At 37.9% G+C, this 12,492-nt stretch overlaps 1 protein-coding gene across 6 annotated transcripts in view; it reads right to left on the reverse strand.

Moving 5' to 3' along the window:
• Nucleotides 1–12,492, reverse strand: part of LOC133054275 (zinc finger protein 420) — a 97,776-nt gene that overhangs the window by 61,908 nt on the left and 23,376 nt on the right. For 5 of the 6 annotated variants that reach the window (XM_061139111.1, XM_061139116.1, XM_061139114.1 and 2 more), the window contains one exon: nucleotides 9,197–12,403. In XM_061139111.1, coding sequence (XP_060995094.1) covers nucleotides 10,473–12,403 — 1,931 coding nt within the window. In that variant the 3' untranslated portion in view covers nucleotides 9,197–10,472. Of the gene's footprint in view, nucleotides 1–9,196; nucleotides 12,404–12,492 lie in introns of those variants that run through there. The other variant, XM_061139118.1, reaches the window with a different exon arrangement.

Below are 12,492 nucleotides of genomic sequence, written 5' to 3' on the forward strand. Positions count from 1 at the left end.
ACCCCATGGACTGCAGCACACCAGGCTTCCCTGTCCATTACCAACTCCTGGAGCTTGCTCAAACTCATGTCCATCAAGTCGGTGATGCCATCCAACCATCTTATCCTCTGTCGTCCCCTTCTCCTCCTGCCTTCAATCTTCCCCAGCATCAGGATCTTTTCCAATGAGTCAGTTCTTTGCATCAGGTAGCCAGAATATTGAAGCTACAGCTTCAGCATCAGTTCTTCCAATGAATATTCAAAACTGATTTCCTTTAGGATGGACTGGTTGGATCTCCTTGCAGTCCAACGGACTCTCAAGAGTCTTTTCCAACACCACAGTTCAAAAGCATCCATTCTTCGGTCCTCAGCTTTCTTTATGGTCCAACTCTCACATCCATACATGACTACTGGAAAAACCATAGCTTTGACTAGACGGACCTTTGTCGGCAAAGTACTGTCTCTGCTTTTTAATATGCTACCTAGGTTGGTCATAACTTTTCTTCCAAGGACCATGCATCTTTTAATTTCATGGCTGCAGTCACCATCTGCAGTGATTTTGGAGCCCCCAAAAATGAAGTCTGCCGCTGTTTCCACTGTTTCCCTGTCTATTTGCCATGAAGTGATGGGACTGGATGCCATGATCTTAGTTTTCTGAATGTTGAACTTTAAGCCAACTTTTTCACTCTCCTCTTTCACTTTCATCAAGAGGCTCTTTCATTCCTCTTCACTTTCTACCATAAGGGTGGTGTCATCTGCATGTCTGAGGTTATGAATATTTCTCCCAGCAATCTTGATTCTAACTTGTGCTTCATTCAGCCTGGCATTTTGCACGATGTACTCTGCATATAAGTTAAACGAGCTGGGTGACAATATACAGCCTTGACGTACTCTTTTCCCAATTTAGAACCAGTCCGTTGTTCCATGTCCAGTTCTACCTGTGGCTTCTTGACCTGCATACAGATTTCTCAGGAAGCAGGTCAGGTGGTCTGGTATTTCTATCGTTGGAAGAATTTTCCAGTTTGTTGTGATCCACACAGTCAAAGGCTTTGGCATAGTCAATAAAGCAGATATTTTTCTGGAACTCTCTTGCTTTTTCTATGATCCAACAGATGTTAGCAATTTGATCGCTGGTTCCTCTGCCTTTTCTAAATCCAGCTTGAACATCTGGAATTTCTCAGTTCACATATTGTTGAAGTCTTGCTTGAGAATTTTGAGCATTACTTTGCTAGCATGTGAAATGAATGCAATTGTGCAGTAGTTTGAACCTTCTTTGGCATTGCCTTTCTTTGGGAATGGAATGAAAACTGACCTTTTCTTTTTTTTTCCATTTATTTTTATTAGTTGGAGGCTAATTACTTTACAATATTGTAGTGGTTTTTGCCATACATTGACATGAATCAGCCATGGATATACATGTATTCTCCATTCCAATCCCCCCTCCCGCCTCCCTCTCCACCCCATCCCTCTGGGTCTTCCCAGTGCACCAGCCCTGAGCACTTGTCTCATGCATCCAACCTGGGCTGGTGATCTGTTTCACCCTTGATAATATACAGGTTTTGATGCTGTTCTCTCAAAACATCCCACCCTTGCCTTCTCCCACAGAGTCCAAAAGTCTGTTCTGTACATCTGTGTCCCTTTTTCTGTTTTGCATATAGGGTTATCGTTACCATCTTTCTAAATTCCATATATATGCATTAGTATACTGTATTGGTCTTTATCTTTCTGGCTTACTTCACTCTGTATAATGGGCTCCAGTTTCATCCATCTTATTAGAACTGATTCAAATGAACTCTTTTTAATGGCTGAGTAATATTCCATGGTGTATATGTACCACAGCTTCCTTATCCATTCGTCTGCTGATGGGCATCTAGGTTGCTTCCATGTCCTGGCTATTATAAACAGTGCTGCGATGAACACTGGGGTGCACGTGTCTCTTTCAGTTCTGGCTTCCTTGGTGTGTATGACCAGGAGTGGGATTGCTGGGTCATATGGCAGTTCTATTTCCAGTTTTTAAAGAAATCTCCACACTGTTCTCCATAGTGGCTGTACTAGTTTGCATTCCCACCAACAGTGTAATAGGGTTCCCTTTTCTCCACACCCTCTCCAGCATTTATTGCTTGTAGACTTTTGGATAGCAGCCATCCTGACTGGCAGGTAATGGTACCTCATTGTGGTTTTGATTTGCACTTCTCTGATAATGAGTGATGTTGAGAATCTTTTCATGTGTTTGTTAGCCATCTGTATGTCTTCTTTGGAGAAATGTCTGTTTAGTTCTTTGACCTATTTTTTGATTGGGTCATTTATTTTTCTGGAATTGAGCTGCAGGAGTTGCTTGTATATTTTTTAGATTAATCCCTTGTCTGTTGCTTCATTTGCTATTATTTTCTGAAAACTGACCTTTTCTAGTCCTGTGGCCACTGCTGAGTTTTCCAAATTTGCTAGCATATTGAGTGCAGCACTTTAAAAGCATCATCTTCTAGGATTTTAAATAGCTCAGCTGGAATTCCATCACCTCCACCAGCTTTGTTCATAGTAATGCTTCCTAAGGCCCACTTGACTTCACATTCCAGGATGTCTAGCTTTAGGTGAGTCACCACACCATAGTGGTTATCTGGGTCATTAAGACCTTTTTAGTACAGATCTTCTATGAATTCTTCCCACCTCTTCTTCTTATCTTCTGCTTCTGTTAGGTCCATACCATTTCTGTCCTTTATTGTGCTCATCTTTGCATGAAATGTTCCCTTGGTGTCTCTAATTTTCTTGAAGAGATTTCTAGCCTTTCCCATTCTATTATTTTCCTCTACTTCTCTGCATTGATCACTTAGGAAGGCTATCTTATCTCTCCTTGCTAGTCTTTGGAACTCTGCATTCAGATAGGTATCTTTCCTTTTCTCCTTTGCCTTTAGCTTCTTTTCTTTTCTCAGCTATTTGTAAGGCCTTGTCAGACAACCATTTTGCCTTTTTGCATTTCTTTTTCTTGGGACTGGTCTTGATCACCACCTCCAGTACAATGTCATGAACCCCTGTCCATAGTTCTTCAGGCAACTGTCTTATCAAATCTAATCCCATAAATCTATTTGTCAGTTTATATCTGCTCTAATCTTTAGTATTTCTGTTCTTCTGATAGCTTTGGGTTTAGCTTGTTCTTTTTGTTGTAAAAAGCTTGTTCCACATGTTGTAAAGTTAGGTTATTGGTTTGAGCTCTTTCTTAATATAAATGTTATAGCTATAAATTCCCCTCTGATTTGGATGCATCCCATAAGTCTTTGTGTCTTGTGTTTTTATTTCAATTTGTCTCAAGATATTTTCTAATTTCCCTTGTGACTTCTTCTCTGATATATTGGTTAAGAGTACATTCAATTTCCACATTTTTTGTGGATTTCCCTCTTTCCTACTGCTACTGTTACTTCTAAGTTTCATTCCATTTTGATTGGCAATTCTACAGCCCAACCAAAGCCAACAAACTTCCTTCCTGATGTACATAATTTGAACTGTAGTCCTTGGGCTACAGCAGCTTTAGGTGCCCACACATGAGATGTCAGTCACTTATGCCCTGGCAATTTCCCATGTCCCTTTCAATGCAGACACTGTTTTCTAAACCTTGTACTTGCACCTCAACTCGACCAGCTGCAATTCAGTTGTGTCCTAAAGGTTTGTCTCCTGCTTGCTCAATGACTATAGATCAGCTCTGGCCCTGGAAACCCACCAAAATTTTCCACCATCTAGTGGGGCTGAAACCACACCTTTTGTGAAATTTGAACTGAACCCCAGAGTTAAAAGATGGGACTCACCTTCAAATTTATCTTTCCTTTGATATTCTCCCTCGGCCTCTAGGTATTCTTCAGAGTTCTTTTGGGCTTCCCTTGCCTCAGTGGTAAAGAATCTGCCTGGTAATACAAGAGATGCTAGAGACGTGGGTTCAATTCCTGGGTTGGGAAGATACCCTGGGGAAGGAAATGGCAACCAACTCTAGTATTCTTGCCTGGGAAATCTCATGGACAGAGAAGCCTGGTGGGCTACAGTCCATGGGGTTGCAAAAGAGCTGGACACGACTTAGCAACTAAAACAACAGAGTGTTTTTATATCTTATAGTTACTTTTCTACCATAGTTTAACAATTCTTTATATTCCATCTTGGTCCAGAACCAGAAGTAAACTGTATCCACATTAAATATTTATTTTAACTGGAATTAATGATGCATTCAGATTTATTTCTATACTCATGGAAATTACTCTTTGAGCAAATGAGAGGAAAACTGTGTATCACTTCTGATGACATTTCACTTAGTCACAGGACCATAACTGGTAGGGGAGAATGGGAAAATTTGGGATAGGGCTTGGTAGCCAGGTTCCCAGGAAGAAAATGAGAATTTTGGAATTCTGCCAAAGTGCATCAACAAAATAATAATATACAGCTATAAGAATAATATACCACCATAAAAACAAACTCTTCATATCTGAGAGAATCTTCTGGACAAAATATATTTTCCAAGAATGCTACTAAAATATATCCCATCTTATATGCTTTCTTAAAACATGACACTCTCCCATTAAGATGTATCTGCCTGGTACAATCTCTGACATTGGTCTTAGCAATACTTTTTCTGATCTGTCTCCTCATGCAGGGGAAACAAAGGGCAAAATAAAACAAATGCTACTAGATTCAATTTAAAAGCTTTTGCACAGTGAAAGTAAAAACTATCAACAAAACAAAAAGGCAGACTACTGATAGAAGAAAATATTTGCAAATGATATCTCCAATAAGGGGTAAAAATCCAAAATATACAGGGAACCCATACAACATTAAAAAAAAAAAAATCAACCTAATTAAAAAATGGACAGAGGACCCAAAGAGACATGTTTCCAAAGAAGACATACAGATGGCCAACAGACACATGAAAAGATGCTCAACATCACTAAGGGAAATGCAAATCAATACTGCAATGAGATACCACCTCACACCTGTCAGAGTAGCTGTCATAAAAAAGATAACAAATGGCCAAGTTTTAGCAAAAATGTGGAGAAAAGGGGACACTTGCACATTGTTGACTCGATTGTAAATTGATGCAGCTACTATGGAAAATATTATGGAAGCTCCTCCAAAAATTAAAAATAGAACTGCCATATGACCCAGCAATTTCACTTCTGAGTATTTACCCAAAGAAAAAACCACTAATTCAAAAAGATATATGCTCCCCAATGTTCACGGCAGCATTATTTACAAGCCAAGATGTGGAAGCAACCTAAGTGTCTAGTAATAGATGAGTGGATAAAGAATATGTGGTATATATCTATATATATTTATTCAACTCAGTATATATACTCAACGGAATTACTCATTTCATAAAAATGAAATCTTGCCATTTTAATAATGTATGCATCTAGAGGGTATTGCGCTAAGTAAAATAAACACAAATACCATATGATTTCACTTATATGTAGAGTCTAAAAAACAAACAAAATGAAAACACTCATACAGAACAAATGGGTGGTTGCCAAAGGGAAGAATGGGTATTTGGGGTAGGGGATAGGTGAAGGGGATAAAGAGATACAAATCTCCAGTTATAAAATAAATAAACCATGGGAATACAATATACATAAGGAATACTGTCAATAACACTGTAATAACATTGTATGGGGACAGATGTTACTACATTTATCATGGCAATTATTTCATAATGTATGATAATACCAAATCATTATGTAATATACCTGAAACTTAACATATCAATTATATTTCAATAATAAAAAATGAGTGCTTCAGAAATTTTTTTGAGGGACTTCCCTTGGTGGTTCCGTGGGTAGGACTCCAAGCTCCCAATGCAGGGGGCCTGGGTTTGACTCCTGGTCAGGGAACGAGATCCCACATACTGCAACTAAAGATCTCATGTGCCACAACTAAGACCTGGTGCAGCCAATTTTTTTTTTAAGAAATTAAAAAAAAAAAAAAGATGTAACTGCTTAAAGCAATGGAGAATGGCAGAAGTGAGATTATGTGACTTCCAAAGTTTCGTATGGAAGCATCTTTGTGGCATATTGTATTTTCCAAATATAGCACAATATATCTTATCCTACAAGCTCTTTTTACTTTCTGATACTTGAGTTAAAACTGCCTCAACCAAAGGAGTATGATACAATGATGTTATGTGATTTCCAAGGTTAGATAATAATAATTGTTTGCACTTCCACCTTCTTTGGGATACACTCTTGGAACTCAAGTCACAGGTTAGGCAGCCACATAGAGACATCACATGTAGGTACTGTGGCCAACTATCCTGCGGTCCAGCTGACAGCCAGAATCAAATGCCAGGCATGTGAGCGAGTGAGTCTTTTGGTGATTCTAGCCTTTAGCCATCAGATGACTCCTAGCTTTCAAGTCACTCCACTTGAGATGTCACTGCCAAGTCTTGTCCACAAATTTTTGTAGATGTGTGAGTTAAATGATTGTTGTTTTCTAAGTCAAGTTTGGGGCAGTTGTTAACGCAGCAACAGAAAATTTGAATGATTGCCAAAATAGGTGAAAAAGCAAAGCACATTTTTTAAAAAAGAATATATGTAATAGTTTATATATTTTAAAAACCAAATGAAGAAAGACCATACGAGGTATAGATGTATATATTGTTTTCTTACATAGTTTCCTATGGACAATTTACATAAATGAATAATTTTCTGATGGGTTTGTATCATAGTCTAAGGACTGTTTGGGGGGTTTGAGTCAGACTGTGGCAGGCTAGGACTGGGTTTCATTAGCATAACAATTTCCTCAAAAACAGTAAGCTTTCAAACTACTTGCTACTGTTTAATGGCAATTCCAAAGATCTTGTGTAAACATAGTTTTAAGCTTTATGATTCTTTTTACTAGCCCCTTTGCCTTTTAATGTTCCTAATTATACAGTACATTAAGGATCTCATTTTAGTGACTATTTCATATCTCTCTTCTTTTAAACCCCAAACTTATCTCTCATATTTCCAGCTAACCTTGCTCACCACTTCATGAATGCACTGAAAGGCGCAGAACAACACTTCTGAAGACTTCTACATCATTTACTCACTTCCCACCAACTGCACTCCATATTCTGCCATTTTATTGCCAGGAGTTTAAGTCTCCCATGGTATCACCTAAATTAATCCTTCCATCCCCTAATCTTATTCCCTCTCACCTACACAAGGTCTTTGCTCCAGTTAAGTCTTTCTTCTTTGTCTTAAATCATCCACCCTTGCCCCTTATTGGATTATTCCAATCAGCATACAGAATTGCTATTACTTCTCCCATCCTGAAAACAAAACACTCCCATTCCCACTGCTACACTAATTATTAACTAATTATTATTTGTTTTCTTTTGCAGCACAACACCTCCAGTTATCTCTATACTCACTGTCTCCAATTTCTATTCTCTTATCAGGCTTTCATTTCACCCCAAAACAGAGACGTCAGAAATAACCCTGCTCTTTTCAAGGTCAATAGTAAGTAACATCAATACTGCTAAATCCAACAGCCAATTCTCAAGCCTCACACAATTATGTAACTTGCCAAAGGTATCTGTATCTCTGACTATCCTTTCTTTGACTCAGTTTCATTTGGCTTCTGTAATGTCAGTCTCGGTTTTCCTTCCATCTCACTGGTCTTCCTTAGCATCTTTTATTGGTCTGTGCTTTTACCCATGAACTCTTTATGTTGGAACACACTGTGGATCAGTCTTTGCTATTCTTTCATTTACATGTAGTTCCTTAATAATCTTAACCTGCCTCCTTAATTTAAATAAACATAGGCAATGACTACTAAATTAATATAATCTCTAGACTAGTGCAAGCTAGAATATCCAATTGGTTACTCAACAAAACTGATGGAACTGTAGCTTTCCGCATCTCAGCAGATGGGAACATATATTGCCAGTTGCTTGGAACCAAAACCTTTGAGGTAATGTCACCTTGGGCTTTTCTCTTCCTCTCACAACTGACATCCTTTCCCTAAACAGATTTTGCCTGCTCCATCATATTTAACATGTATCTATAATCCAATCACTTCTCACCATTGTTATCACTCTGATCTGAGCCACCATCATTTATGTGAATTAATACCATAGCCTCGTACCCACTTTTTTTTAACACAAGAGCAGCATGTCAAATTATGTCCTCTATTCAAAACTCTCCAAGGGCTGCCCATTTCCCTCAGAATAAAATCCAAAATGCTTACAATGACTTACAAGATATGGCCCTGTTATCTGACCTCCTCTATCAATCATCCCTTTACACAGACCTTTACTATAGCTTCCCCCATATTCCTCAAATATACCAGCAGAGTTCCACTGTGAGGCCTTTCCTCTAGCTTTTTCTGTCTAGTATGCTCTTCCCTTAGATAACCACAGACTTACTCCCTCACACCTTCAAACTTGACTCAGATCTTTCCTTCTCCATGGTCTACTCTGGTCATTCTGATTCATACAGCAACAAATATTATCATATTCCTCCCAACTCCTTTTGAAAGACCCCCCCAATACCATTTATGTTCTAACATACTCTACAATTTATTATTCCATCTCCTTCTGCTAGAATTCTCATTAATATATCCTAAACACCTATGATAGTAGCTGGAATGTAGTAAATATGACTAATTTTAAAATGACTGGCTTGGGTGGGGAAAACATTTTAAAGTCTTTGCAAGGAGACTCAGTGTCCTTACATGGATGGGGCAATGGTCTCATTTTTTTGTTCAGACGCTACTGAAGACCACTCTAAAGTGGCTTCAGTTAGGAGTAGAGAATCAATTTTGTTATTTTGAATCCCACAAGTTACAAAATTAAGAAGTTACCATTAACCTGGATTGAGCACCTGCAGGCCTGAGACAGCATCTCTTAATAAAGCAATATTGCTTTCAATCTCTGGTAGCAGGCTCTCTCTAGCTAATTCTACATAGGATCTCTTACACAGGATATTACTGAAAGAAAGCAGCAAGAAATACCCAACACACACACTCTGAGTCACTCCTACCATTTCCTCTAACATTAAAGCCTTAATTGGTACAAGACCTTTCTTGTAAGATTGTAAAGAGACTGCTCATTTCAGTTCTTTAGCCAGAACTGAGCATATATCCTCATTCCCCATCACCCTAAGTTAATGCCATACTTGAGATTTCTTTTACCCATAGCATTTCACTTTCAGGTAGAAACTTTTATATCCATTGTAATTTTTAGTGTCAATAACAAAATGACAACAGCATCAACAAACAAGTTTAATTTTATATAAAGAAATACAGAAGGCAGGCAGACCCAAAATGGTACGGCTGTTCCATAAAATCAACATAAGTGCAGACATGTTCTGTGTGTAATCCTGCTCCATCATCCTTAATACTCAGATACCATTCTCAAAGTTCCTACAGAATTGCCAGAGCTGCAGATTTAAATATCTACATTGTAGGCAGTGAAACAAAAAAGTGCAAAAGAGGAAATTATTTCTTAAATGTCCTATTCATACAAACACTTCTTCCAGCTTATAGATCTGCAAGGGAGGCTGAGAAAGTTTTTCAACCAAGAATTCTATTACTGAAGAAAAAAGAATGAATTTGGGTAGGGAAATAGTCTCTGATACAGACTCACATCATTTTTCATTGCAAAATAGCCTATCAGTTTTTTTAGTTTAACTCAAAAGCTGTGCATTCAAATTTTAAAAAATTTCTTAGTAGAAAGATTTACTTTGGCTATCCATTTTTTTTTTCCTTTCTAAGTAACACTCTTACTTAGTGGTCAGAGATCGCAGAAAATATGAGCTTTTGGACTTTGTTACAATTCAAATCTCTTCAACGATTTACTGATTAAATATACAGAGTTCTTTTTTACATTATGAATTTCCTCTTATAGCATATGGGACAAGATGTAAATGAAAGCATTCTTGTATTCATTACAGCATACAGTGCCCTCCTCTCAAATAATCAAGGTTCAGTGCTAATGAAAGATTTCTCAATATTCATTATACTAATAAATGTCTTCTCGTGCAAATTATCTAAAATAACACGAGTAATATAATGATAGCTAATATTTGTAAGATGCTATGTTGAAGGCACTGGTCTAAGAACCTTACATTTAATAACTTATATAATACTTCTGGGAATCTTATAAGGAAGGTATTCTTCTTAGGTCTATCTGATAACTGAGTAAACCAAAGCAGCAGTTAATTATCATGTTAAACATCACAAAGAAAAGCAACTGAAAGAGTCAAGATAATTTTGAAAAAGACATATGTCTATGGCTAAAAGTCTTCCTATATTTACATGAAGAGAATTATTGTCTATTATAATTTGTTAAAGTTGAATAGGTTTCCAGTCATGACAGGTTTTTCTACATGGATTACATTAGAATTATCTTTCCCCCATACAAATTCACTGATTCTGAATTTTATGAAGCAAATGTGTTTACATGTTCACATTTTAAGAATTCTTGATGATAATGAATTAATGACCAGAGAAGGCTCTCTATATTAATTACAAGCATCAGGTAATTCATATATAAACTTGTGAGCCATGACTGAAGTCTATCCCACATTCCTTATATTCAAAAGATTTCTCACTGATATGAATTCTTTGATGTTGAGTTAGTTGTGAACCACGAGTAAAGGCCTTCCCACATTCCCGACACTGATATGGTTTCTCACCAGTATGAACTCTCTGATGTCGAGAAAGATGTGAGCTCTGAGTAAAAGCTTTTCTACACTCTTTGCATTCATAGGGTTTCTCACCAGTATGGATTCTCTGATGTAAAGTAAGTTGAGAACCGTGACTAAAGGCCTTCCCACATTCCTTGCATCCATAGGGTTTTTCTCCAGTGTGAATTCGCTGATGTTGAGTAAGTTGTGAACCACGAATGAAGGCCTTCCCACATTCCTTGCACTGATATGGTTTCTCACCTGTATGAATTCTCTGGTGCTGTATAAGTAGTAAGCCACGAGCAAAGGCCTTCCCACATTCATTACATACATAGGGTTTCTCACCAGTATGAAGTCTCTGATGCTGGGAAAGATGTGAACTCTGTGTAAAGGCCATTCTACATTCTTTACATTCATAGGGCTTCTCGCCAGTATGAATTCTCTGATGTTGAGTAAGTTGTGAGCCACGAATAAAAGACTTCCCACATTCCTTACACTCATAGGGTTTCTCACCAGTGTGAATTCTCTCATGCTGAGTAAGTTCTGAGCCACGACTAAAGGTCTTTCCACATTCCTTACACTCATAGGGTTTTTCACCAGTGTGAATCCTTTGATGTCGGGTAAGGAGGGAGCCACGATTAAAGGCCTTTCCACATTCCTTACACTGATAGGGTTTCTCACCAGTATGAATTCTCTGATGTTGAGTAAGTTGTGAGCCATGACTAAAGGTCTTTCCACATTCCTTACATTCATATGGCTTCTCATTGGTATGAATTCTCTGGTGTTGAGTAAGTTGTGAGCCACGGATAAAGGCCTTCCCACATTCTTCACATTTATAGGGTTTTTCACCAGTATGAATCCTCTGATGTTGCATAAGCAATGAGCCACGAATAAAGGCCTTTCCACACTCCTGACATTCATATGGCTTTTCCCCATTATGTATTTTCTGATGTTGAGAAAGCTGTGAGCCACAAATAAAAGCTTTGCCACATTCCTTACATTCATAGGGTTTTTCACCAGTATGAATTCTCTTATGAAGAATAAGTTGTGAGAGTTGTGTAAAGACCTTCCTACATTCTTTACATTCATAGAGTTTCTCACCGGTATGAAGTCTCTGGTGCAGAGTAAGTTGTGAGTTCTGAGTAAAGGCCTTCCCACATTCTTTACATTCATAAGGTTTCTCCCCAGTATGGACTTTTTGATGTCGGGTGAGTTGCGAGCTTCGAATAAAGGCTTTCCCACATTCTTCACATTTATATGGTTTTTCACCAGTATGAATCCTATGATGTAAAATAAGTTGGGAGCTCTGAGTAAAGGCCTTCCCACATTCCTTGCATGCATAGGGTTTCTCACCAGTATGAAGTCTCTGATGAAGACTGAGCTGTGAATCACGACTAAAAGCCTTCCCACACTGCTTACATTCATAGGGTTTTTCACCAGTATGAATACTCTGATGTTGAGTTAGGTGTGAGGCTCGTCTAAAGGCCTTCCCACATTCCTTACATTTATAGGGTTTCTCAGTAGAATGACACCGGGAATGTTGAGATAAATAAGCATGATGGTTGAAAATAGACATTTTGTCATATATGATCATTCCTTGACTGAAATATTCTTCCTGATTTTCTTGTTGCTTTTCCAATGTGCCTTTGACTTCCAAATAATCTCTGGAACTGGAGTTCTCAAGATCACAGTTTTCAAGTCTGGCACTCATTTCCCATTGGGATAATTCTATTTCATAAATGTCTTCTTTTGGAGATAAGAGCTTGTTTGCCCCCCTTGAGGGCAAGTCTGAAAGTAAGAGAAAAATTTCTGTTGTCATTTCAAAAGAACTTCCATAGTAGCAAAGACTGTAAATGAAAATATATATATGGAAATAA

Source organism: Dama dama, chromosome 4 (genome assembly GCF_033118175.1).
Source record: "Dama dama isolate Ldn47 chromosome 4, ASM3311817v1, whole genome shotgun sequence".
Lineage (NCBI taxonomy): Eukaryota > Metazoa > Chordata > Mammalia > Artiodactyla > Cervidae > Dama > Dama dama.